This window comes from Talpa europaea (genome assembly GCF_964194135.1).
Source record: "Talpa europaea genome assembly, chromosome: 5".
In the NCBI taxonomy this organism is placed as follows: Eukaryota; Metazoa; Chordata; class Mammalia; order Eulipotyphla; family Talpidae; genus Talpa; species Talpa europaea.
The window spans coordinates 47,903,520-47,928,458 of record NC_140071.1 but is presented as its reverse complement, the minus strand read 5'-3'; the positions used below and the strand labels follow the sequence as shown (position 1 = coordinate 47,928,458).

At 38.3% G+C, this 24,939-nt stretch overlaps 2 protein-coding genes across 2 annotated transcripts in view; one reads left to right on the top strand and one right to left on the bottom strand.

Annotated features, from left to right (window-relative positions):
• Nucleotides 1-24,939, top strand: part of IQGAP2 (IQ motif containing GTPase activating protein 2) — a gene marked incomplete at its 3' end in the record, with an annotated part of 261,119 nt that overhangs the window by 176,815 nt on the left and 59,365 nt on the right. The window contains exons 13-16 of the mRNA XM_084234138.1: nt 587-750; nt 15,776-15,866; nt 20,772-20,939; nt 23,255-23,397. Coding sequence (XP_084090264.1) covers nt 587-750; nt 15,776-15,866; nt 20,772-20,939; nt 23,255-23,397 — 566 coding nt within the window. The remainder of the gene's footprint in view (nt 1-586; nt 751-15,775; nt 15,867-20,771; nt 20,940-23,254; nt 23,398-24,939) is intronic.
• Nucleotides 5,978-11,539, bottom strand: F2RL2 (coagulation factor II thrombin receptor like 2; the record flags this gene model as incomplete). Its single annotated transcript, XM_084234139.1, has 2 exons — nt 5,978-7,150; nt 11,476-11,539. The coding sequence occupies 2 exons, from the start codon at nt 11,537-11,539 to the stop codon at nt 6,081-6,083; spliced, it is 1,134 nt and encodes a 377-aa protein (XP_084090265.1). The 3' UTR covers nt 5,978-6,080.

Here is a 24,939-nt window from a genome sequence, read left to right as displayed (position 1 = left end):
GAAAGCAAACCCCCTCTCTGTTAGTGTATATATATGTGTGTGTGTATACATATTTTTATGTACATTTCCATGTATATATACACATACATGAATACACTGTTATTTTATGACTGGTTGATTTTTTTAATAATAATATGGTATACAGAAGTGGCCTCCAAATAAATCCTCTCTCCTGGAGTTTCAAAAACACTTCAGATTCCATAGTTTGGTTTGTGCCTGGACTTTATTATAGGCTATACCCTAAGATCTGTGGTTTGGTAGAGATGAGATAAGGCTAAATTTGCTTATTCTTGTTTTGGTACATCCATGTTCTGAGGCATCTTATCTCAAATAAGATGTTATTTTACCAGCTCCTGTTATAGAAACAATTTGTGATATTAATTAGCAATGTGTGAACCTTAAAAATATCCCAAAGTATGCATGACATTGTTAATTTCTATGGTGCTTACCTATGCTTCCCAACCCCATGTTACTATTTTAATTAAAATTAAAATATAAAATTAAGTTCTTCAGTCCTACCAGCCACATTTTTAAAAATTTGTAATTTCTTATGACTTAAAAGGAGAACTTTTTCTTTATTTTCTAGGAATTGTAGCTGTAGGGTTCATCAATGAAGCTATTGACGAAGGGAATCCTTCTAGAACTTTGGATACTCTGCTGTTACCTAATGCTAAAATTAAAAATGTGGACCCAGACTACGCCCAGCACTACCAGGATATTTTACACTATGCTAAGTCTCAGAAAGTCATGGTAAGTCTTAGTAGATTTGTTTCTCTTAAAATTACAGGCCGGATGGAGGGGAAGAAAGAAGGATTTTTGACCCATTTTTCTTCAAAGCTCATGAATTTCTTGTTCCAGTGATTGACTATGAACCAGAAAGGAAGTAATAGGCTGTTACTTTCCTGGTGTCAAGCATTACGGGGAGGCAGGCTCCAGAACTGATTATAGCTTCTACTCCTTCGTTAAACACTCAGTCTTGGGTGAGTTCTTTTCAGAGTCCAAGTCAGTGGATATTTACTGAGTACATACTATGTGTGATGCAGAATACAGTGTCTGGCAGAAAACATGGGATAAGAAGAGCATATGATAACATTTGAATATTCCCTGTCCTTATCCTCAAGATACTTAGAAACTTAGTGAAGAATGGGAATTCTTGAGTAGAATAACAAAGTAACAATAGAAATATGTGGCAAAGTATCAAAATGAGGAGGGCACAAAATGATTCAGAGATGGTTAGGACCCATGTGGACTAGACTCCTAAGAGAAGCTGGTGTGTGAATAGAAGAGGAGCTGCACCTGCAAGGAAGCAAGTGCTATAGGGTAGGTGAAAGCAGGCAGGGAATGCAGTGGTAGGCAGGTACTAGCATGATTCATTCTGGGCATGAGAGGAAACTGAACTAGTCAATCCTTTTGAGAAGCAGGTGATTTTATCTGGCTGCAGAACTTGTATGATATTAGGAGTCATACAGGCACCAGTCATACTGGGCGATTCCTAACTGAGTGGTGAGGCGTATGTGACCTGTCTCCTGAGAGCGGGAGTGAAGCCATCTGGGACTAGCAACTGGGAAGGGGTGGATATCTCCTTTATATCTATGCCTTCAGAACCCAGGAATGAACTGATCTGAAACAGGAAAAAAAGCAAACATTTATTGTGCACCTGCTATTTGCCAGGCATTATTAGGTACTTTATACATATTATATTCAACAATTCATAGCAGCTCTATGAATTCAGTATCACTCACATAACCTTTCAAATAATGAAACTAAGACTAAGTTGTCCAGACCTATCCATAAAGTAATTCGTTATGGAACTATGTATGCCTAGGTCTATCTGATTTAGTAGCACTTCATTGTGTATTAAAGTGTGCAGATGCAAAAAAAATTTTTTACATGTTTATGACAGCAAAATTTCAAAAGCAACCTAAATGTTCCTTGAGACAGTACTGGTTAAGTAAATTGCAGTATATCTCTATAGTGAAATACTATGTGGCCATCAAAAAGAATGAGTGTGTCTATACTGGGCAGTCTTTAATACGTGTATTGTTAAGTTCAAAAATCATGCTTCCAGTTGTTTATAGATGCATACCTATAACATATATCCATATGTGTGTACAGATGTATATATGCTTATAAGTGCATAAACTTTCAGAAAGGTATACTAGAAGGCATGTATATATAGGAGACTTCTTTTTTACTCTACTCTTATACTGTTCAGGTTTTCTCTTTTAGAGTGTGTCTATTATTATAAACTCAGTGTTTCTAAACTTTGAAAAAGCAATGCAAACAGCTCACAGGGGGTCAGTTCCTCTAGTAATTCTTCTAGTTTCTGGAACGGAACCTACAATCCCAATCCACATTTTCCCTTAAAGTAACTAAGTTCAACTCAAGTCACTAGAAATATTTTGGTGTCCAACAGCATACAGAAGTGTTGCCTCTGGGGGAAAGAATTAAGTGGCTAGGGAAGATAAAGATACCCTTTTGAATCTTCTTAATTTTGCACCATGTACTACCCATGCAAAAAAAATTAATAAAAATTCAATAAAAGTTAAAAAAAGTTCTGATCATTCCATACCTCTAAACTGCCTCATTAACAGTAAAGCAACCTCTACCCCAGGTGGGTCTCCTGTGCTGTCAGCCTCTGGCGGGGATGGCAACAGTTTCCTTGCCCTTTTTCCTAGCAGATGTTCTTGTAAAAATCTTCCTCATTTGAGCCCCCCTAAACTGGGAGTGAAGGTGTCCTCACACTGATGTGAGTGAGCCTGGGGCTTGGCCTGAATGCTCAGCCCATGAATGGGAGAGTGAGATTCAGACCCCACACTTGTGTCCCCACATCCCAGGGGTAGAAGAGGAGACTCAGTGAATAGGGAGTGGTCTTCCTTCTCCTTCCCCCTGCCCCCCAATGGACTGTCACCATGGCACACTTACCAGCACTGAAAGATAAAGTTTGCTTTGGAAACAGGCACCATTCAACTCTTGGCTTTGCTAGGGATTTTCATCAAGTTACCAAAATTCTCTGTGCTTTGGTTTTTATGTATGATAAATGAGAATAATAGTGCCAGAATTATAGGATTATGGTGAGGATTAAATGATAATATATGTATAATATATAGCATATAAACATATGTTATATAACTATGTATCACTTTAATAATATATGTGTAATAGTATGTAAACATTTAGCATGAAGCCTGACACCCAAAAAAGTGCTAAAGTCACTGCCCCAAAGGGAAGTGAAAAATGATATCTGTGTCACAAGATCCTTACTAGGCTCAGGACTGCTCATCTACAAACCAAAGTAGGGGATCTTCTGGACACAGGGTAGGGATAGACACTGCCTTCTGCCTTGAGCCACAGAGGGGCTCGCCCATGGGGTAAGCCCATCTCCACAGACCTTTCAGAGGCAGCAGCAGTGGTGTCCACAGAGCATTCCAATCTAAGGGCTCTGCATTAGGTGGACCTCCACAGGACCCTGCAGGGCGACCAGAAGCCTTCCCTGAGTGCCCACGCTTTTCCAGCTCTCTGTCAGGCATCCTTCCTAAGTGTGAAAGCAGTAGCTTCAAAACTATAGTGTAATTAGAGCAGTAAATAAGAGCCTAGAGATCTGGGTTCTAGCTCAGGCCTTAAACCACTCTGGACCTATAAAATTAGGGCATAAAATGTGTGGGCAGTATCCAACAGATGTACACCAGCACCATTCCAAGCAGTGAATCTTAGGTAGCTGAATTTCTATTTATAAACATAGTTTTCTTTTCCTGCTCATTGATTTTGAAACTCATTTTTTAGCCTGTTCTCTTTTCTTGGAAAACAGTCTGATGGTTTTGTTTATTTGTTGGTTCTGTAGTTATTTTTTAACTTCTATTGTTTTGATGACTGAAACATCCAGTTATGTTTTAATGGTAGCATTTCTGTGCCTTGCCTTCCCAAGGTCTACCCTTGGAAAGTAATAGAAAAAAATTACATTCCAGGTTTTGTCAGTGTAAGGTAAAGCTTACATATTCAAGGCACGATGGATAACATCTTCATAGAACAGATACTCAGTTTTATGAAAGACTGAGGACAGTGATGCTAGTTGGTGAGACTCTTGGTCTTACTGAATAGTATTTCAGGTGTGACCTTGTGTAGGTGGCAGATTCCTTTGAGTAACATACATGTTGGCATCTACTTAGCAGACACCTTTTATGTCTATACAGTGAATTGAGTCAGTGAATTGCCCATTATTTTGAAATTGAAGACTTTGCTTAAGAACATATGAATTATATCCTGAAAAATTTACTGCACACTTACTGCAACTGTGCTTTTAATGAGAGTATTAATATTGTTGCCTTTTCCTCTAGATAAATCTGCATTACAGTTGACAACTTCATTGGCAGGCTCTAATTCCTTCCATTGATGTTTTTGTCATCTTGAAATTTATTTTAGATTTTTTTCTTGCTATGGTGTTAAACCTATTTTTATTATGTAAGCCCCATACTTTAAAGGGTATTCATATGCCTGTTTTTTTAACCCATGTCCAGTGAAAATAGAAAACTCTGCACACTCAAAAATACACATTTGAAATAGTTTAATTGTTTTGATGGTCAATACAAAGCATATGGTCAATGCACATTCCTACAGACTTGAAAATTTATATTATGAATCCTCCATGCCCTTAACTACTAATATTCCCCCTCTTGTCTAACCCCTAAATTAAGGGAAAGTAAGTCATTTATCTACAGGAATATTATGGATATTTTAACATAATATTTTCCCCATTAAAAGCTATATTTAAGGAATAAAATAATGGAGTTATTTTAAACTTTGAAATGACCTTGAGTTATATTCCTAGTTTCCTTTTTTTTTACATGCCCAACCAAAAAATAACATCCCATGATGTACAAAGAGCCTTACCTTCTCAGTATGAATTTAATGGACTTTCATGCTGTTTAGGTATTTTGGGATTTATTCATTCAGGCACATGATATACAGAATTTGAACTGGATCCTGTAGACCCTGAGAAAAATTCATTCTAGGGTTGCTATAGGGAGCTCAAGGAAGGGGGAGGAGGAGTCCTTTCTCTACATGGTACGGAACCTATTAATATTTGTATTTGTATATAAGTGAAGTGTATTAATATTAATACACTTAATATTAATGTGTATAAATATTAATACAAACATTAATATTTGTATATAAGTGAAGTGTATTTAAGTGCCATAATAAAAATAGAAGAAGTGCTTTGAAGGTTCAGACAAGAAAAATAAACATCTAGCTTGGAATCAGGGGATATTGGTCCTTAGACGACTTCTAAAGATGGAAAGAATTAAGGCAAACATGTTAGAAATAGCTTTCCAGTTAGTGGCAGGGGAAAACAGGAGAAATCGAGATCACAGCAAAGCAAGAGACTTGGCTGGTATCTATACTATAGGCAAGATTGTTGGGAAGTAAAAGTAGAAAACCAACCCTGAATACCAGCTTAGTGATGTCTAATTTATTCCAGAAGCAGTGAGGAGGCGAGAAGGGTTTTTGCGTTGGGGGTTTCGAGTGATGTATTCAAAGTGATACTTTAGGAAGATTAATTTGGTCTTGAAAATGGAGGCTAGGCTGGCTGTGAACAAGTGGTTAAAAGACAAAGAAAGGACTAGGATGATATGCTCTAGTGACAGGCATCATGAGGATGGCAGCCCCCAGAATGAGTGTTGAAAGAAGCAGAAAATCTAAAATGATGCTAAATATTAAAAAGTGACATCTTAACATTTCTCATCATTCAGACCCTTGTTCTTTCTCTCATTAGTCTCCTTCTAAGTCATCTATCATCTAGAGTAGAAACCAGATAGATATAGGGGAAATGGAGATATAAAAACTTGAAAGACCAGGAAGGCAAATGATAAAGTGTCAGTTACTATAAAAATAATGGTAATATCTTTTCTCTTGCATTGATATTTTTAAAGTATTGCTAGCACTTTTTTTTAAGTTAGTGGTTTTATAGTATTTTCTTTTGAAGCACTATTTCTCAGGAGCTCAAAAGTGTAGCTAGAGACCACAGTTCCCTGAACTGTGTTATCGCAAGTATGTATATTTTCACAGATAGCTTTCCTTATTCCCTATGATGACTTCACTATTGTAAGGTAAGAAGTAGGGTGATCTGTGATTTTTGACATGAGAAAATAAAAGAATGGATCTAGGCAACTATTCAGGCTACTCAGGCACAAGGCTATGAGATAGATAAAGTACAAGCCATCAGTGGTGGTATAATAGTAGTTAGCATGGTGAATAATAAGTATAATGTTGCTTGGTGCAAAGCAAATGGTAAAAATCACAAGAACAAGGAGACTCGCCTTAACATACCGTAACCATCTATGATCATAAGAGTTAAGCGTCCGAATGATGGCTGTATAGCAGTAGATAATGACCACAAATGGAACTAAGAATCCAAAGAATGCCAAGGAGATGAAGTAGTAGAGTTGGAAGGAAGATGAAGACTCGCATATGTTGTGGACATCATGGCAGGTGGTGATGCCCTGCTGGACAAGATAATATTCCTGCTTCAGCATGAAAAATGGCAACATATATAAGAAAACTGTTGTCCACACCATTACACAGGCTAGGGTGGCGTAGCTGCGTTTAGGCAGCACCCTGTAAGTGAAAGGATGGACGATGGCAAGGTAGCGGTTGATGCTGATACAGGCGAGGAGCAGAATGGAGCAGTACATGTTGCCGTAGAAGATGACTGTGGTGAGCCGGCACATGACTTCTCCGAATATCCAGTTGTTCCCATTGAGATGGTAGGCGATCTTAAACGGCAGCGTGACACAGAATAGAAAATCTGCAACGGCCAGGTTGGTGTAGAAAATGGTCATGCGCATGGATCTGGTCCTGAAGAAGAGCATCCACAGGGTCACCACGTTGGCTGGCGCACCTACTACAAATACCAGGATGTAGATGGTGGGTATCAGTTTGGTGCTTAGAGAGCTACTCAGGTACTCTGTGGTAGCGTTATTCACGTGGATATTTGAAACACTTTCTTCAGGGCACTTAAATTTTACTGTTGTGATTTCTGTCCAGCCTTCTATAGCAGAAGGGGGAATCTCTTCCAAATCGTGTTGGGGAACTCCACGGAAGTTCTTAATAGTTATGGTTGGTCTTGCCAAGTATTCTTCATCATCTTTCATACCTGTAATTGAAAAAAATCTATTGACATATGATTTGTTGCTGAACTGTATCTGTGGTTCAGGAGACAATAAAATGAAATGTCTAATGCTGGGTAATTGCTATTAGTTGTGGAATTTAGAGTCACTTAAAAAAATATCTATTTATTTATTTATTTGTACAAGCACTGGGTACAGTCAGAAGCGAGGGAGGGTGAGAGAATTCACCAGAGCCAGAGCAGGGAACAGAACAGGCAGACTTGACGAAATACACTGCTGAGGGGAGCAGCAGACAGGCAGGAGAGGTCTACGTGCCATGTGGGACCCCCAGCTGCTCAACCGCTGCACCACCAGGGGAGGCCCTAGAGTCACTTTTATATTAGGAAATTGTTATAGATCTGATAATCAACAGGTATACATTTAGTATATATTATTTGCCCAGGCATCATACTAGCCCAGGCATGAGTAAAAACCGGATGACAGTTGCATGCATGGAAAGAGTTTATAATACTTTCTAGGAAACAAAAGTAGTCCATCAGACCATTAGAGGCCAGTATCACTCAGTACAGACTGTACAGGCATTGAGGTAATAGCAGATTTAGATGTTTGAGCATAAATACCAAGGAAAAGTTGAATGCGATCAAAGATGAGCAAGGTTCAAAAAGAAATGGAACTTAATAGATGAACAAGATTGTGGTAGGTGATGAATGGGCAAAAGCATGGTGTGAACTGACATGGCATCTGGGAATGTCAGATAAGTTAAATCAGCAAATGTTTATTGCATATTTAGATGCCAGTGATAGAAAATTTTAAATTCCATCTCTGTCATCTCTTCTCAGATTAGAAAATTTACAAAAATGGATTTTGTCTCATGTTAATAAGATATATCCTAGAAATGGAATTAGAAGAGTATGTTACAGTCCTATCCCTGAAGTACCTCTAAACTATCCTAAGAAATCATGGGCCCACTTCTAGATATGCAGGTTACATAAATACAGTTGTGAACAGAAGAATGACCATCGTGATAGAATAGAATTCCACCCCCCCCCCAAAAAAAAAAGATTCCACATGCTAATTCCTGGAACCTGTGACTGCGTAACCTCTTATGGCAAAAGAGACTTTGCATCTGTGAATGAGGACCTTGAGATGGAGAAAGTATCCTAGATTGGCAGGTAGGAGACATGTACTCATAAGTCCTTGTTAAAAAAAAAGAGGTGAGAGGGTCAAAGTCAGAGAGAGCTGTTTGAAGATGCTATTTTGCTGTCTTGAAGATGGAAGAAGGAGCCATGAACCAAGGAATAGAAGGTGAAAAAAGCAAGTAAAATGATTCCCCCTCAAAGCTTCCAGAATGAACAGAGTCATGTTGAATTGTAAACTTGTGACCTCCAAAAATATAATAAATCTCTTATTTCAAGCCACTGAGTTTGTGGTAATTTGTTAAAGCAATAATAGGAAACATAGCCATGATTTGACTTTTATTTAAGATGGCCTTCGTAACAGTGTAGAGAATAGATTAAAAAGTTAAAAAACTGGAGGCACTGGGAATCTGATTTGGAGGCTACTGTAATCATTCATACTCAAATGGTGAGTTGCAGAGCTAAAGCACTGGCAGAGGGAAGCTGAGGGTGAGCACTCAAGACCCATGATGGAGACTTACAGGGACTTGGCATCAGATTGACTATGGCAGCTTAAGGGAGAAGCAAGAGGCAATAATGACTTGGAGGTTTCTATTCTACATGACTTGGAGGAGGAGATTGGAACAAGGGAAGTAGCATGGGGAGAAGCTAAAATCTCAGTTTTTGGTTTTATGAAATGAGTTACCAGTGGGATATTTATATGTAAAAGGTCCATGGCAAGTTGGAAGACTTAGGTGTTGAGTTCAAAATTCAGAAACCTAAGTGAGAGGTATGAATTTTTCAATCTTCTATAGATTTAGTAGCAGTGGCTGAATGGTAAAGGGAGAAATATCAGAAGAAAGATTCCAAAGGAAAACTTTAGGGGAAATGCCAGACTTTAAGGGGGAGGAGAAAATCAGAACATGACCTCAATAGGATGATCTAAGAAGTTAGAAATGGAAAATTAAATACAACTGCTGCATACTATGAATAACAAGCATTTATGGGGCATGTCAATACTTGAAAGATCAATTTCAAAAAATGAACTTTAATATTCAGATCTATATCTCACTATATGATTTGTCTATAAATTAATCCCAGACATGTGTAGAGGGTAGATTCTTTCAAATTTCTAATGTTATCTTAAAGTGGGCTTTAATGCTGAATATAAACCTCATACTTACTAATTTAAAATGTCTTTGCTTTCCAGTTTCATCATTGCATGTGACCTCTGAATTCTTACTTATTGAATACTTGAAGTTAGAGTTTAGTAACAGGTTCTCATTCAAAGCCAGTTTTTCTTCTGGCTTTAGTCTCTAGCAGTTCACCTCTGGGTGAAATCGAAGCCTCCTTCCTAACCCTAAGTGTTGCATGAACAGAATTCAGTGCATGATGCAGAGGAAGAGTGTTGCCCGGACAAGTAGGGGCAGGGAGGTGCTCGGGTGTTATTCAAGGAAAGGCAGATTAAAGAAAAGGAGAGAGATCAGAGGGAGGGGGAGGGCGGAGCACAGGGTACTGAGGTGATGGGGAAGGAAACTCTATGGGGACTACACCTGAGAGAGAGAAAGCAAACATTGTTTAAAAATGAACAATGATGTAAAAAATACATTAAATAAATTAATTTAATTTAAATTAAAAAAGGAAAAGCAAAGCAAAGCAAAATCTGAAGCAGCATTTGCCTGTCTGTTTAGATAAGGCGCTGTTGTGTGACTCTCGGATGCAGCCACATGAGTCCTTCTTACTCTTGTATTTGGAAAAGTTCTGGTAGTTTTGACATCACTAAAGAGAAAAACTTATAAAAATAGGCACAGAGCTGGAAAATGGCAGCCCAGGACATGCAATACAAGTTATTTCCCTTCAGGATCTGATAAAAAGAGCTCTTAAAAACCGTGTGTCTGTTTTTAGAAAATTTCCTGTGATTAAGCAAGACAACATTCCTGAGAACATGCTGTGCAGTCACTGTGAAGAAGTCTTGCTTCTGTTTACCATGAGAATTCTGGCTCTGCCTCAGCACAAATGAGTCTTTCAATCCCTAGGGCCTGGTTTCCTTAAGAACAATATTAATGGGTAAAATTCATATTTTTTAAAGGTTTATCGAATTCCTTATGCAGATTTTCCACTTGGCATATTTCTGAAATGTTTTTCAGAAGGGACCTTTGAGAGAAACTGATCCAAAAGGAATGGACTTCAGTCCTGAGATAATGGGTTCTTCCTGCACAATTCTCCCCAACTTCTATCAAAGAAAGCATATTAACTGATGTTTGCTTTATTTCCTCTGAACTTCTCCATTTTCACTTCCATCAGACCCCACCAGCATCTTAAAGGAACCACCTCCACAAATCTCTTGTCATTCTGCTGCATTTTGGTTCATCCACTCCCAAGAAGAGTCCTCACTTGCCTGTTCATAAGTCCCACAGTGTATACCACTGCTATCCACATCTTCTGTTCCAGCTACTAATTTCCAGCAACATTTCTTTACAGAGATCAGTTTTTCTCTGTCTTCCCTTTGTCCCTCTCCCTAATTCTCCAACTTCTAGTATCGTTGACTAGAGTGTGACCTAACAGTGTAAGAGTTGTAGGTACCAACTTATCCCAAACTAGTTAATTTTGGAACAAAAAGGAGATTTCAAGCCAACATTGTGTTGAGTGAAGCAGGAAATACATTGCGAGTTGAATAATACTTGGAAGATCTCATTTCTAAAATTAAATCTTATATGAAGGTGGGGAGAACTCCTGGGTATGTTTGAAAATCAGAAAAAGTATTTCATTTGAGAAACACTAACTTCTTAGCATTACTGTTTATTGAGAGCAGACTGGTCACTCAATCTCTCTGGGAATATTCATGTTTCCCCCATATATGCTTTACCAGGCAGTATAAGCATAGCCTTTTTTTAAGGTCTTGGAAAAGTGCTGTATTTGTTGAAACACAGGAAATTCTTAGAAAATCAAAAAACTGCTCACATAGAAAAATGATCCTTGCCTAACTGTAGAGCTCTCAAATCTGACTATGGCACAAATTTAAGTATGAACCAAGAGAATACTTGTTTGTTGACAAGATCTGATTAGAGTGAACAAAACTATAATTATTCATTCCCTTGATTTCACCTTCTTCTAATTGAGATTAGTCTCTGCCATTTTGATGGAGTTTGTGTGAAATGCAAAAAAATACTAGATTCTCTTGACTTGTGTAACACAAACCAGGCACCCTCCTCTACCCTGGCAAGAAAAGAGCTTACCGCTTTGACACAAAGTGAGAGACAGAAGCATTGCTCCAACAGCTGCAAAGATGAGGGTTTTCATCTTGAGGACTTGTGTTCCCTTTTCCAGTTGTTATCAGGTATATGAGAAAGAGCACGATTTCACCTCAGTTCCATATGTTAGTCACAAAAGGAAGCCTTGCTCTCTTGTAGAAGCGTGCTGTCCCATGCTCTGCCGTGCTCTGCAGGCAGGAAGCTCGCTGGGGATCTCTTCATGGAAAGGGTGTGACAGCACTCATGTTCTACTCTGGCCATGTGACTCATCCGGAGCCTCTGAGTATGTTCTGTTTTCCCCAGGGAAAGTCATTTAACTCTTCCAGATCCTCAGAAGTCTGCTCTGAGTAGATGCTAGAATTCCTACCCAGTGTGTTTATGTGCATTAAAAAAAAAATGTAGTAACATACAGTCCTTTAAGAACTGAACTGAAATGAGATGCTAAGCAGTAGTTTTGTCATGTAAAGATTTATTCATTTATGCATATAAGAGCTGGGGTACAGGCCAGAGATGTGGGGGGGAGGGCGGGGTGAGAGGATTCACCAGAGACAGAGTGGGGAACAGAACAGGCAGACTGACCAAAGTACACTGCTGAGGGGAGCAGAAGGCAACTCAGGAGAGATTTGCTGCGCCATGTGGGTTGCTCCCTAGCCAGCCGGGGATCGAAGTCATGCTTTGCAGAGACTGCAGATTGCTTCATAGTGCAGTGCTTAACCCCTTGCGCCACCAGGGAGGCCCTAAGCAGTAGTTTTGAATCTATCCTATATCCCATGTTTACCAATTTTAAAAATGAAGTTTCAGTATATAATTTCTATTTAATAATTGAGTTGTCAAATTATTCTTCATCCTCTTAGCTATTTAATTTTTTTTTAAGATTTATTTATTTATTTATACAAGCACTGGGTATAGTCAGAAGTGCGGGAGGATGAGAGAATTCACCAGAGCCAGAGCAGGGAACAGAACAGGCAGACCAAGAAGTACACTGCTGAGGGGAGCAGCGGGCGGCAGGAGAGGTCTGCGCGCCTTGTGGGACTCTCGTCCGGCAGCCGGGGATTGAACTGGCGCAGCAGAGGCTGTGGGCAGCTTCATAGCCCAGCGCTCAACCGCTGCGCCACCAGGGAGGCCCATCTCTCAGCTATTTCAAATCTCCTTAAACTGGTTACATAATTATAAGTTGATCATGGAAGACAAACATTATTTAAGAAGTTGATACTTAAGAAGTATAATAGTGGGCCATCCTGGTGGCGCAGTGGGTTGAGCACAGCACTATGAAGCTGTCCACAGCCTCTACAGCACCTGTTTGATTCCTGGCCGGCCAGGGAAATTCCCACATAGCCTGGCAAACCTCTCCTCTCTGGCCCGCTGCTCCCCTCAGCAGTGTATGTCGGTCCTTCTGCCTGTTCTGCTCCCTGCTCTGTCTCTGGTGAATTCTCTCATGCTCCCATACCTCTTGCCTGTACCCCAGTGCTTGTATAAATAAATAAATCTTTAAAAAAAGAAGTATAATAGTTATTTCAGTGTTTAACACTTGATTCCTTTGAAAATTGCATATCAGTGTCGTAGTGATCTGAATTTGTCGTCATTGTTGGCCAGAACTTGTTTGTATAATGTTTTGTTTTGCCACAGCTCAACATATTGTAAAGCATTAAATAACTCAAAGAGTCAGATAACTAGTAGGGGACATCTCCAAACAACTCTGATTAAACTGAAATTATAATACAACTTTGGAATGCAGAGAAGACTCCCTTTATTACAACTCAGTGGTGTTAAATACACTCACAACATGTAATCTTTTTATGTAGTTACATTATGGAGGGTATGATTTAATATATAGTAAAAATAACCTGCATTACAGCAGATTTTCCTGTGATTAATAAAACTTAAGGTTAAACACTTAAGTCAGACAACCCAGCAAGTTTGTTGTTTATAAAATGTAGCCAGAATCAAAGATACAAATCTCATATAAGATTTCAAAGGCTGAGGGATGAATTAGGAAAGAATTAATCTACATAGACTTTTCGCCTCTTAATTTCATCACAATAAGAGTTTTGCAATCAAACGTCATTATTTAATACTTCAATATTTAATGACAATATATGATGGCACAAATGGAAATAGGATACTCATATATAACCAAAACCCCACACAATATTGAAGAGAATTTTTTTTTTTGTCTAAAATATTCTAGGAGTCATTTAAATTCAGGGATTTATGACTTGATTTGCAAGTGGCCTACTTTCTGTTCATTTAACCAATTTCTAACTCATTTGTTGAGCCTGACTATTTAGCTGGAAGTTAGTGTGGCCATCCTGTAAATATACTGCAATTGAAAAGTAGACCTTACAGTGGTGGTATCTGAATATTACTCTTGGTTTTGCATTTAACTCTAGCCACCTTAAAGTTTAGTACAGTTCAATGAGTGATGTGAACTGTTGACTTAAATTGATTTGATTTGCAATGTCTCTATTTAGTTTGGTATATAAATCTGTTCTTTCAGTGTTGAAGTAGTATTGTAACTTCTCATCTGGATGAAAGTTTGTATGGCTCATTTTCTATAGTGATAAGGTATAAAGAAAGAAGCTAAATACTCTTCCAATAAATTAAGACATCTATCAATGAACTTATATGGAGCTTAGTGTTTAGCTGAGCGTGGAAAGTATTTGGATTCTCTTTGGGTTTGGAAACAGAAAGAAAATAGTACCTTCTTTCCTGTTTCTTCATCCTTCTAATCTTCAACTTCCCATCGTGCTCTCTGTTTGAATCTTCACCATTCATTCTCTCAAGAAAACCTTACTAACAGCTGAAAATCGTATTAACAGTTCTCATGGGGCAAGGTCTCGAGATAATTGCAGAAGCAGGTGCCAAGCCTTCTGCAGTGGTCTCTGTTAGTCAGAACATGCTGGATAAAATAACATACTGTCTCATTTTCAGAATCCTTTCCACATAAATTATCTCATGTTAGCCTCTGAGAAATAGAGTTGAAACTTGCCAGAGAAGGTGGTAATGTTATTTCTCTTTCCTGGCTCCACCTAGATGAATCCTCAATGATGTTGCTGGTTCTCCTTGGCTACAGTCAGCTACTTCTTGCTCATCAGTTTTGAATTAAAGTTTAGTACATGACACATAATCCCACATATAGGTAAATGTTCCCATTTTTTATAGTAGAATATGTAATTTTCCCTGAAAATATTTAATTTATGATAAAAAATTTATTTGTAATATTGGACAACTTTTTATAAATTCAATTGACTGTCTGAAAGTCCCATTTATTTAAAGTATATGCCAGCTCCATTTATAGCAAGATTGTAATAAAACATAAAAGATAGTAAAAATAATTATGTTTTCATTACTGCTGAAATGACTATCTTTAGCTATTTAGTCTTTCTGCCCCTCAACTCACAACCCCCCCACCAAAAGTTAACCCTTTTTTGGTTAGTCATGTATCTACAGCTAATAGGGCCCTAACCATACTTATCACATTGTATTATTATTTTGTTATCTGTCCCTTCTACTAAAGTGTTTATTCCATGAAGGCAGTCACCATGTTTGTTTGCTTTGTTTGTTTTCTGTCTCATAGCTGATAAAAGTCAAGTATCATTATGTTTCCCTCAAATTTTTAAAATGTCCCATGGCTCTCAGGGTTACCTTAGGAACCGAAGTTACTGAGAGATTGGGGGAAAGGTATTTGACTAGAGTGGCCAGCGAAGTATTTAGAAGTAGTGGCATTTGAATTAAGGCCTGAATGATGAGAAGGAACTGATAGCCATGCAGCTAGGGTGGAGGGTGGTGATCAGGAGGCTGGTCTGAAGGTCCAGACAGGGAGTTAGAGAAGTGGGTGGGGAAGCCAGATTGGCCAGGAGGTCCAGGTCATTAGATCACCTGAGTCCTGGAAAGGGAGTTCCAACTCCCTACACTAAACCCCCATGGTGGGGGTTTAAGAAGAGTAGTGTAATGAGATGTCCATTCTGAAGCTCATCTGGTCGTCTGCAGAGGACCACTGTGGTGGTAGAGGGCAAATGTGGAAACTACGAAAGCTTATAGACCAATGTAGCTGTCCCGTTGAGAGTTGGTGGTGGGATTGACTAAAGGAGTGGCAGTGCAGAAGCAAGAAGCAGTCATATCTGGGAACTATTTGATTCAAAGCTTGAACAGTCTATGACAGTGCTTGATAAATGCTACATAAGAGCTGGAGGATATTATAAAATGGTTCCTGAAAGCGGTTATTTTTTATGTCATCCATCATTCACTATCTCTTCCTTTGTTTCTTTTGTTATAATATTCCTAGGAGAATGAGAACACTTCTAAAGTTCTTTGGCTGGAAGAGATTCAGCATGCAATCAATGAGGCCAACATGGACAGAGACAAAGCCAAAGAATGTAAGCCCTCACCTCCTTGGCTGGCCCAGCTTGCCTTGTCTTTATCTGGTTATGTGCCTGAATTTTTAATTCATAATTTTAGAAATTATTTGGTTTTTAATTTCTGGGATTTGAGCTTTTATCAATTTCATGATGCATATTTATAAAAATAAGATGCACTGGTTATACTGTGGTCAATGATTTGGCGCTCCTCTCCAGCAAAATCTATGAATGTTGCTGAACAAAATCCAGAAAGCAAAAAATGGTTTGTAAGCTCTCTAATTTATAGTTTAAAGTTATTTTTATCTTGATTCTTAGAAAACTACACCATTTCTGCCTTACAAATGCCTACCCATCCCTTCCCTGCTGTCCACTGTTTTCCAGTTTTCCAGAGAATCTATATACTTCACTATGTATATTATTACTATTTTAATATAAATATAAATCATTTTACATGAGCATATTTATAAATACAATTTTATATGAACATATTTATAAATATAATAAAATATGTATCTATATAAAATGTATTTTTATACACCATATATGTGCTACATAGCACTATATACATTGTTCTGTTTCTCTGGGAAGTATGTGATAGAACTGTGCTCTGTCTACACACATGTGTATATGGAGAGAGAAAGAAAAACTTTTATTTTAAGGAACTGACTCTTAAAATTGTGGAGAAGCCAGCAAGTTCAAAATCTTTGGGGCAGACCTGCAGGGGCCAGGAGAAAGCACTTAACCCCCCAAAACAAGTGGGTGTGGTTGCTGTAAGGGACAGCAGATTCAAAGCTGTACTCAGAATAATCTGACTCAGAGACCTCTGTAGTTGGTCTAGACATGAAACAGTCCACTAAATTCTTAATTGATTCGTACAACTGGAAAAGTTCGAGGTCAAGTGAACAGAAGTGTAACTTGAATCATGAAAGCAAAAAATCTTGGCCTCTCAATTCCAGACTTGAGCCAGTTTTATGAACCTGGAACTCATTGAATTGAAGGTGGCCCAGGGAAAGACTGTGCTATTCATCTTTCTCCCAGGTTTCCCCCAGAGAGACCAACTGTCTCAACCCTGGTGACTGTGTTGGAGGGAAAAGACATAATCAGAGTTGCCAGGGGTTACTAGACTCTGGCTCTGAACTGACTCCCCAAATCACTGTGGTCTACCACTCAGAGTAGAGGATTATGGAGGTCAGGTGATCAGTGAAGTTTCAGCTCAATTTCACTCTCATTGGATCCAGTGGGTCCCCAAAACCACCCTGGGATTATACCCCAGGCCCAGAATGCATAATTGGAATAAGTGAACTCAGCCACCGGCAGCATCTTTACATTGACTCAAATGATAAAAGTATTTTTAGCCTCTGCTTTCATAGAATTGTACAGAAATGTACATGTCAATATAGAAAAGTTTCATATTTGATATACTAACACTAATTATGAAAATAACCTCCATAAACTAAAACAGGTGTCCTGAAAGTATCACCCTTTAGCCTGTCGCTCGTGCATGGTTACAGTCCGTCCTGTATTAGGTCATAAAGTGCTGTTAAGAGGCCTTGTCTTGCTCCAACCATTTGCTTTTAAATGTTGCAGGCAAAGTGATGAACATCTGTTTCTTATTTCCTTACACTAGAGAAATATGTGTCTTTCTCCAATCTGAACTTTTCTACCCTCCGGATCTTTAAAGTCTTTCCATTCTAACATGCTAATCCTTAAGAAGAAAAAAATAAATTGAGATGTGTACATAAGAGCTTTAAATTTAAATATAGAACTGAAGGCAGCCATAGTTTGAAGAAACACTTTTTAAAAATTAGATTGTAATAAGGCATTCAATCCCCTAAAAGGTTATAGTTTTCTTAGCAAACCAATTTAGAAGTCATTGTATTCCTTTTATTCCACTTTCTTCTTACATTTGGACTGCAAATGTTACACTGATTCTGTTTCTTCTATTGAGACTCATAGTTATATTGATTAAAAAGTTTCCTCAGGGGCCTCCCCGGTGGCGCAGCGGTTGAGCATTGGGTTGCGAAGCTGCCCGCGGCCTCTGCGGCGCCGGTTCGATCCCCGGCTGCTCCCCGGCCACCAGAGGAGGGTCCCACATGGCGCGCAGACCTCTCCTGCCGCCCGCTGCTCCCCTCAGCAGTGTACTTCGGTCCTTCTGCCTGCTCTGCTCCCCGCTCTGGCTCTGGTGAATTCTCTCACCCTCCCGCGCTTCTGACTGTACCCAGTGCATGTATAAAACAAAAAACAAACAAACAAACAAATAAATAAAACATGCCTCTATAAAAAAAAAAGTTTCCTCAATATGTGTGATTTTGTGCTTCACACTTGTACATTTAAAATCCTGTCTCTATCTTTATCCTTCCCTCAGAAGAGTTCATGTACTTTCTTCCATGATATATAACAAGAAAAAGATGTTCTGAGGATAAGTCCATCTATATTATGACATTGAGATGAGAATTTTCCAGTTTAACCTTTTAAAAACATTCTCATCCTTGAAACAGACATTCTGGTCACATGTTGTAAGCACCAAACCCACTCCCAGATGATCCGATAAAAGAAAATGCATTGGCCCATATATTTCACCACAGGCAAGATTTGAAAGGGCAGAGTAACTTGGGTCTCCTTCATCTGGCCCAGTGCTCATTTTCACTGGAGGATCTTAAAGCGAGTTTGTCTCTGCTTTGAATTCCTTAGAGCATCTCCCAACCTTTCCCTAATATTGCATCCTAAGGAATCTGGGCAGACATTTTTTGCCCACTCCTCACCATGAAAGTTTAATACCACAGATATATTGTGTATGTTTCTGTAGATCTGTGCTTTATATGCATAAAAGATTTTTTCATTTCCTCCTCCCAAGAACCAAGTTTTGCCCTACCAAGTGTTATTTTGACCCTTTTGTAAATGCTTACCTTAGAGAAAGTTTGCTAGTATATGCCTTAAAATGTGACACAAACCTCTTTTGCAGGGGACGTACCTTAGGAGATTTATGATAGGAAGTTGCTTAATTAGTTCCTTACAGAAACTTTCTGGAAGTCATTTATCTGTCTTCCTCAACTGTTTGGAAATCAGCACCACCTACAGTTAATCAAGATGTCCCAAAGCCTTTTTACTTGGGCAGCCACTTGAGCCTCCTTATTCATAGACATAGTGCTAATGTATTGATTTTTCTTCCCAGCTCAGAGCATATTAGAAACATTATAGAGTGATTATGTGCTTAGACTGCCCTATCCTGGCACAGAGACAGATACAAGAAGCAATAGCTGACAGAAGGAAGAGGAAAGAACTAAAAAGCAGAGGCATTTGAGGCGTGTATTGTAGTTCAGAAGTAGAGAAGCCCAAGAATCCAGAATCTTTGAAAAGAACACTCACTATATTGTATCACAGTATAATCTTAATAACTTAAGGGGCTCTTCTGGCAGCTCTCAGCAAACTTTGAGCACCAGCTGAGTCCCAGAGACTGTGGGGTAAAAGGATGAGCAGGATAGAGACTGTTCTCTTAGGGTTTTCTTCAAGACTTGTTTCATATTTTTTAATGGAAAATATTGTAAAGATGAGTCTGGTACATAAGGGAGTGATTCAGTTAACTGGGACATGAACCTGTGGACCCAGTCCTTGCACATGAATACTCAGTAATAAGTACATTACCAAATGCAAGACATGTACAGCTTTATAATACCTGCCTTTTAAGGAAAATTGCATCTTACTGGGTTAGATGACTATCAGATATCATTCACTCTGGAATTCTTTGTCATTTACTTGTTCATTCCATTTGTCTCAGACCACAAACTTATCAAATACCAGTGCCATATTTTTCTCATCCTACAAAGCTTTCCTGGAGAAAAGGGGAACAGTTCACCTGTTCCCATTACTTCTGTAAGCACAAGAACATACCTTTTATTCAGCAACAGTTGGAGTTTGCAGTGGAAGTTCTCATTTATTCATTTGCTTTTTCAGATTTGTGGGACACCAAGCTATTGAAAGCCCAATTGTTTTTCTTGCCCTTTCAGCCTTCATGGTGCCATGCAGATATAAACATAATTTGATGATAACAATATGCCATTTACTATTTGTATGGTTAAAAAAAGAAAGAAAGGAAAAATTTCGTCTCTTCCCTCTCTTTTCATTAAGATCTTTTTTCAGCTAGAATGTATTTTAACCTTTAATGTCTTCCTCTATTTTTGTTCTGCATTTCTAACTTGGTTCATTTATAGGTTGTAAAAAATAGTAGTTTGTGGTTTGTGCCAGAAATTTTTACCTGGAACTAAAGTGGATAATAAAGAATTCATCCTGTTAACTCTCATTAGGCAACCAAGAGTTCACTGTGGTTTTATTTATGGGGAGAAGCAGAAATTTGAAATGGGGTAAAATGCTTTCCACGTCTTAATTGGTTCCAGAGTGAAGTTTCTGGACTTCATTCCACATATCCACCATCTGTGTTTAGTGCCTTTCTAGAACATACGTTTAGGTTTTTAATGACCATCTTGCCAAGTGGTACAAGATAATATCAAGATTTCCATGCTTAAACAGGATTTTGCTTATTCTGTAATAAATATCTTGTAAAGCTATTTCTCAAATACTGATTTATTTAACCAGGTAAAGGCTGTGTGTCTTCTGTTGTACATTATTGTCCTGATTTCATAGATTATGCTACAGTGAACAAAACCTAGTGCATTAGTGTCACACAAGAGTAACTAGGAAATGTTAAGATTTTTAATAAACCATTCTGCTATGTGATCTTCCCCTTTTTAAGAACTTAAACTGATGGATGAGTAGGAACCATCTTAGACATATGTGGTACATTCCATCAAAAGGTAAAAAGATTTAATACCGGTGCATTCCTGAGAGGTTGAATTATGACGGTGCATATTTCTAGGATAAGTAGAAGGTGATAACCACTAACAGAAACTTTTTTTCCCCATTACCAAGGGGTTACACTGGTCGTTGATGTTAATCAATGTTTGGAGAATGAAAGAAGAAGTGATGTTTTGTCTGCTTTGAAATCTCAGGCTCTTAATGAAAATAATATAATCCCTGAATGTGCTGACAGTTACTATGATGCTCTTGTGAAGGCAAAAGAGTGCAAATCTGAAAATGGTAAGCTTTTTCATCATTTAGTATAAATTATTTTGAGCATGATGATTACTGTGGTGGTGTATTTTATTGATGTTACGACAAATGTTACTTTCAAATGAACATTTTTGAAATGTATTTTAAAGGAAATTTTGTAGATGTTTCTTTATTAATTTTTGAAAACTGTTATTAACTTAGCAATGCATAGGTAGCACCAAAGAATTGAGAAAATAGAATATTTAGGAAGATGTGCTTTATATAAGTCTGACTGATTCATTCCTTTAGTGATAACAAACTAATTTTTACACTAATATTTCTCTCAATTTCTTTTGAGGCACTTACATGTTTGCACAATACAAGTAGGGGTAAAGGGAAATTTTGAAAATGAGAACAAAGTGTGCAATGAGTTGGCCCCCAAAAGATTAGATCTACACCTTGACAAATAGTTATGCCTATTCACTACAATGACAGATCATAAAATGTTAGTTCTGAAAAGTTTCTTTGATATAAGTTTAATACTAATTTTTCAGATTTAGAAACTCCAATTTATAAGGCTTTGGACAAAGAAAATGAAAAACCCAAGGAGATTAATTTTTGTCAGGGATAATCCATCATTCCTTTAGTAGATTTTTATTGAGCACTTGTTATGTTTTAGTGTTAAGAATCAAGGTGTCGGGCCTCCCTGGTGGCGCAAGGGGTTAAGACACAACCTATGAAGCTGTCCACAGCCACTGCAGCACAAGTTTGGTCCCCAGCCAGGGAGCAACCCACATGGTGCGGCAGACTTCTCCTGTCTCGCCCACTGCTCCCATCAGCAGTGTATTTATTGTCAGTCTGCCTGTTCTGTTCCCCATTCTGCCTATGGTGAATCCTCTCACCTTCCACACCTCTGGCCTGTACCCCAGTTCTTGTATACATAAATAAATAAATCTTTTTAAAAATAAAAAGAATCAAGGTGTTTCCCCATTCCCAGACTGGTGTTTATGTGCACCACATCATAGGTCATACAGTTTATAGTTCCTTAAACTATATAGATATGAAACTTACAAAAAAGATATTTTAGTGCAACTGAAAGTGTATACTTTACTTTTAAGTTTATCTTATGCTTTTCATACTTGGAGATTCCACCCTCTAGCACAAAAAACTTCCTGTCAGTGAAATGTGAGAGGGGCTATTGGCCATTCTTATTTGGCATCTGATCACTCTTGAGCTCTTCTCTGCTGCTTTCACATCTGTCTCTTCCTCAGGACTTACTGTAGTGCCCCTATTTCATCCTTCCTGGAGAAGGAATTATATAACTATATTAAGGCAGTGATTGAGTTCCTAGGGATGAATCATCATAATTCCAAATCCATTCTGGCAAAACTTAATCTTCTTTCTCCTAAAATTGCTACCTACTCTACCCATGCACCATGTTTTGATGAATGGTGTCAAGGTGTCCCCTCTGCCTCCTAAGACAGGGGTCAGCAAGCTTTCTCTATAAAGGACCAGAGAGCAATTTTTTTTTTTAAAGATTTATTTATTCATGCATACTAGAATCAGGGTAACAGGCCAGATGTGCAGGAGGGTAAGAGGATTCACAGAGACAGAGCAGGGAACAGAACAGGCAGATTGACTGAAATACACTGCTGAGGGGAGCAGCGGGAGAGACAGGAGAGATCTGCCATGCCATGTGGGAATCTCACCATTCGGCCTGTATCGAATTCATGCTGCAGAGGCTGCAGACAGTTTCACAGTGCTGCACTCAACTGCCTGCACCACCGTGGGCTATCACTTTCTGTCACCACTACTCAACCACCATTGCAATGTGAAAGCCACCATAGACCACTGGAATTTGTTAGTGGTGTGTTGAATCTGTAGAACAATTTGAAGAGTTCTACCATCTTAACAATATTAAGTTTTCCAATTCATGTATATGGGATGTATTTGTCTGTAGAGTTGAGTCTCCTGGGCTTTGTTTAATGCAGGTCATCAAACCCCCCCACTAATTAATGGGTGACTTTCCTTGTAGAATGCCTCTTATCTGAGAAGTTGCTGAAGGACTATCTGAGAAAAGAAGATCTTTGCTCATTGATCTCTGTCTAGTTACAGATCTCATTGCATCTACCTGGGGCATACAGTCCTTGTTAGTTTTTCCTTCTGTTTGGCCAGTTTTGACTCCTGTCATCCTCATAAAAAAATGTGGGCTCCAGAGACTATGTCTCTTTTCCTTCACCTCTGTCTTAGCATGTAGCGGCCATTGAACATACTCATTAGTATATTTTACATATTTAAAAAAAAAAGCACTTTAAAGTTTTAGTATTCATCTCTAGAGTATAACAAACTTTTTTTTTTGCTAGTGACTTCTGAAGGTTCGTGGCTCAAATTCAACCTGAAGGAGAAATATCCATTCTATTACAACATCGACTCTAAAGAGAGCTCCTGGGTGACCCCTGACCCTTACCTGGCTAAAGAATCATGGCTGATGCCAAAAGAAATTGAGGTAGGACACTGATGTTTAATGGAAAGCAGTGTTGTAAGAAAATAAGTGTGATCGCATTTCTGTTTTTGAATCATAAATGTGTTGGAAGAAACACATTTACTTGAAGGCTAGATGTACAGTGAAGTTTTCATAACTGTAGTTAGATGCTGCTACATAATTACCATTAGATTTTTTTCCAAAGTAGCATAATAACACCAAGCAGCAGAGAGAAGAAAGTATTTGCATCTTATTTGGGATGGTAGATTATCCTAAGTAATCAATCTTCAGATTTTCCTTAACAGAAAGCTCATTTGATGAAAATCCCTTTGTTGTCCATATTCAAAATGTAATATTTCTTTCCTCCCTTCCCAGCAGAATTAATGTGATACTTTTCAAACCAAGTGTCATTTTTTTCTACAAAGTGCTGGAAAGGGCCTCCATCGCCAGAATGGTTTTAGGCATAAAGGACACAGGCAAAAACTAGGACATTAAACTGAAATGTTTGCCTCTTCTAAGGTGGTGGAAATTAACACGTTTTCATTGTGTAGCTTGGGATGTACCTGTGCTCCAATATAAGTGCAAACAGCACAGCTAAGTGTATTTTATACAAATCTTTAGATTAGCCATCATCTTAAAATAAGCGATATGTCTATATAATGTACTAATAAGACTTACTCATGATATAGTGAATCAACATTTTTCTTAACTACTAAAGACCCCTTTTAATTAATTCTTGACTCATGTATGAAAGCTTTGCTGTAACAGATTTTTCTGATCAGAAGTAATTTATCACCCTCTACCCCCTTTTAGCCAAAGATCTATTTTAATAATACTTATCTGAGCTTGCTGTTAGGAGTGGTGGTTTAGTTAATATATCTAGCAGATTGTGGGCTGTGGGGAAAAAAACTCATTCAGAAGAATCCATATTTTGAATCTCTTGTTTAAATACTTTACCTCACTTGTACAAAACTAGTCTAAGTTCCAAGAGCACCTGCAATTTCCCCCTGCGTGTCTTATCCTTTTTTGCCACTAATTCCTTCCCCCAATTGGGTAACATCTATATGTACAGGAATACACCAGTGAGTATTTACAAAGAAAGATACAAAGCATCTTAAAAGTAAAGGAGAATCTGGCCAAGAGCCCTTTTAAATTTCAGTTCCAGGTCACTTCATTTCGTGTTTTAGTTCTACCCTCCCTAATAAAAAGAACTAGAGAGGAGGTTTTCAATACAATAACATCTCTGTGATCCTGGCTTTTATAGATCTGAATATTTTCTTACAATATGGAAATAAGGAACTAGTGGATTGGTACATATTTCCTAAAATGAAAGGGGACTTAGCTGTCAACAGGGGGGCAAAGCAGATATTGCCAGAATAGCCTTCTTTGTAAACCATCTAGTAAAGTGGTGGTTCTATTTGTGTGAGGTTACTGGGGGCCATGAAGAAACAGGAAGGAATTAGTTCAAAGGAATGTGAAATTAGAATTAGCCCTTGTAACAAGAAACCTGATGAAATTTATGACTGAAAGTAATCTTTCTTAACTGGTTTGTCCACAAATAACTTG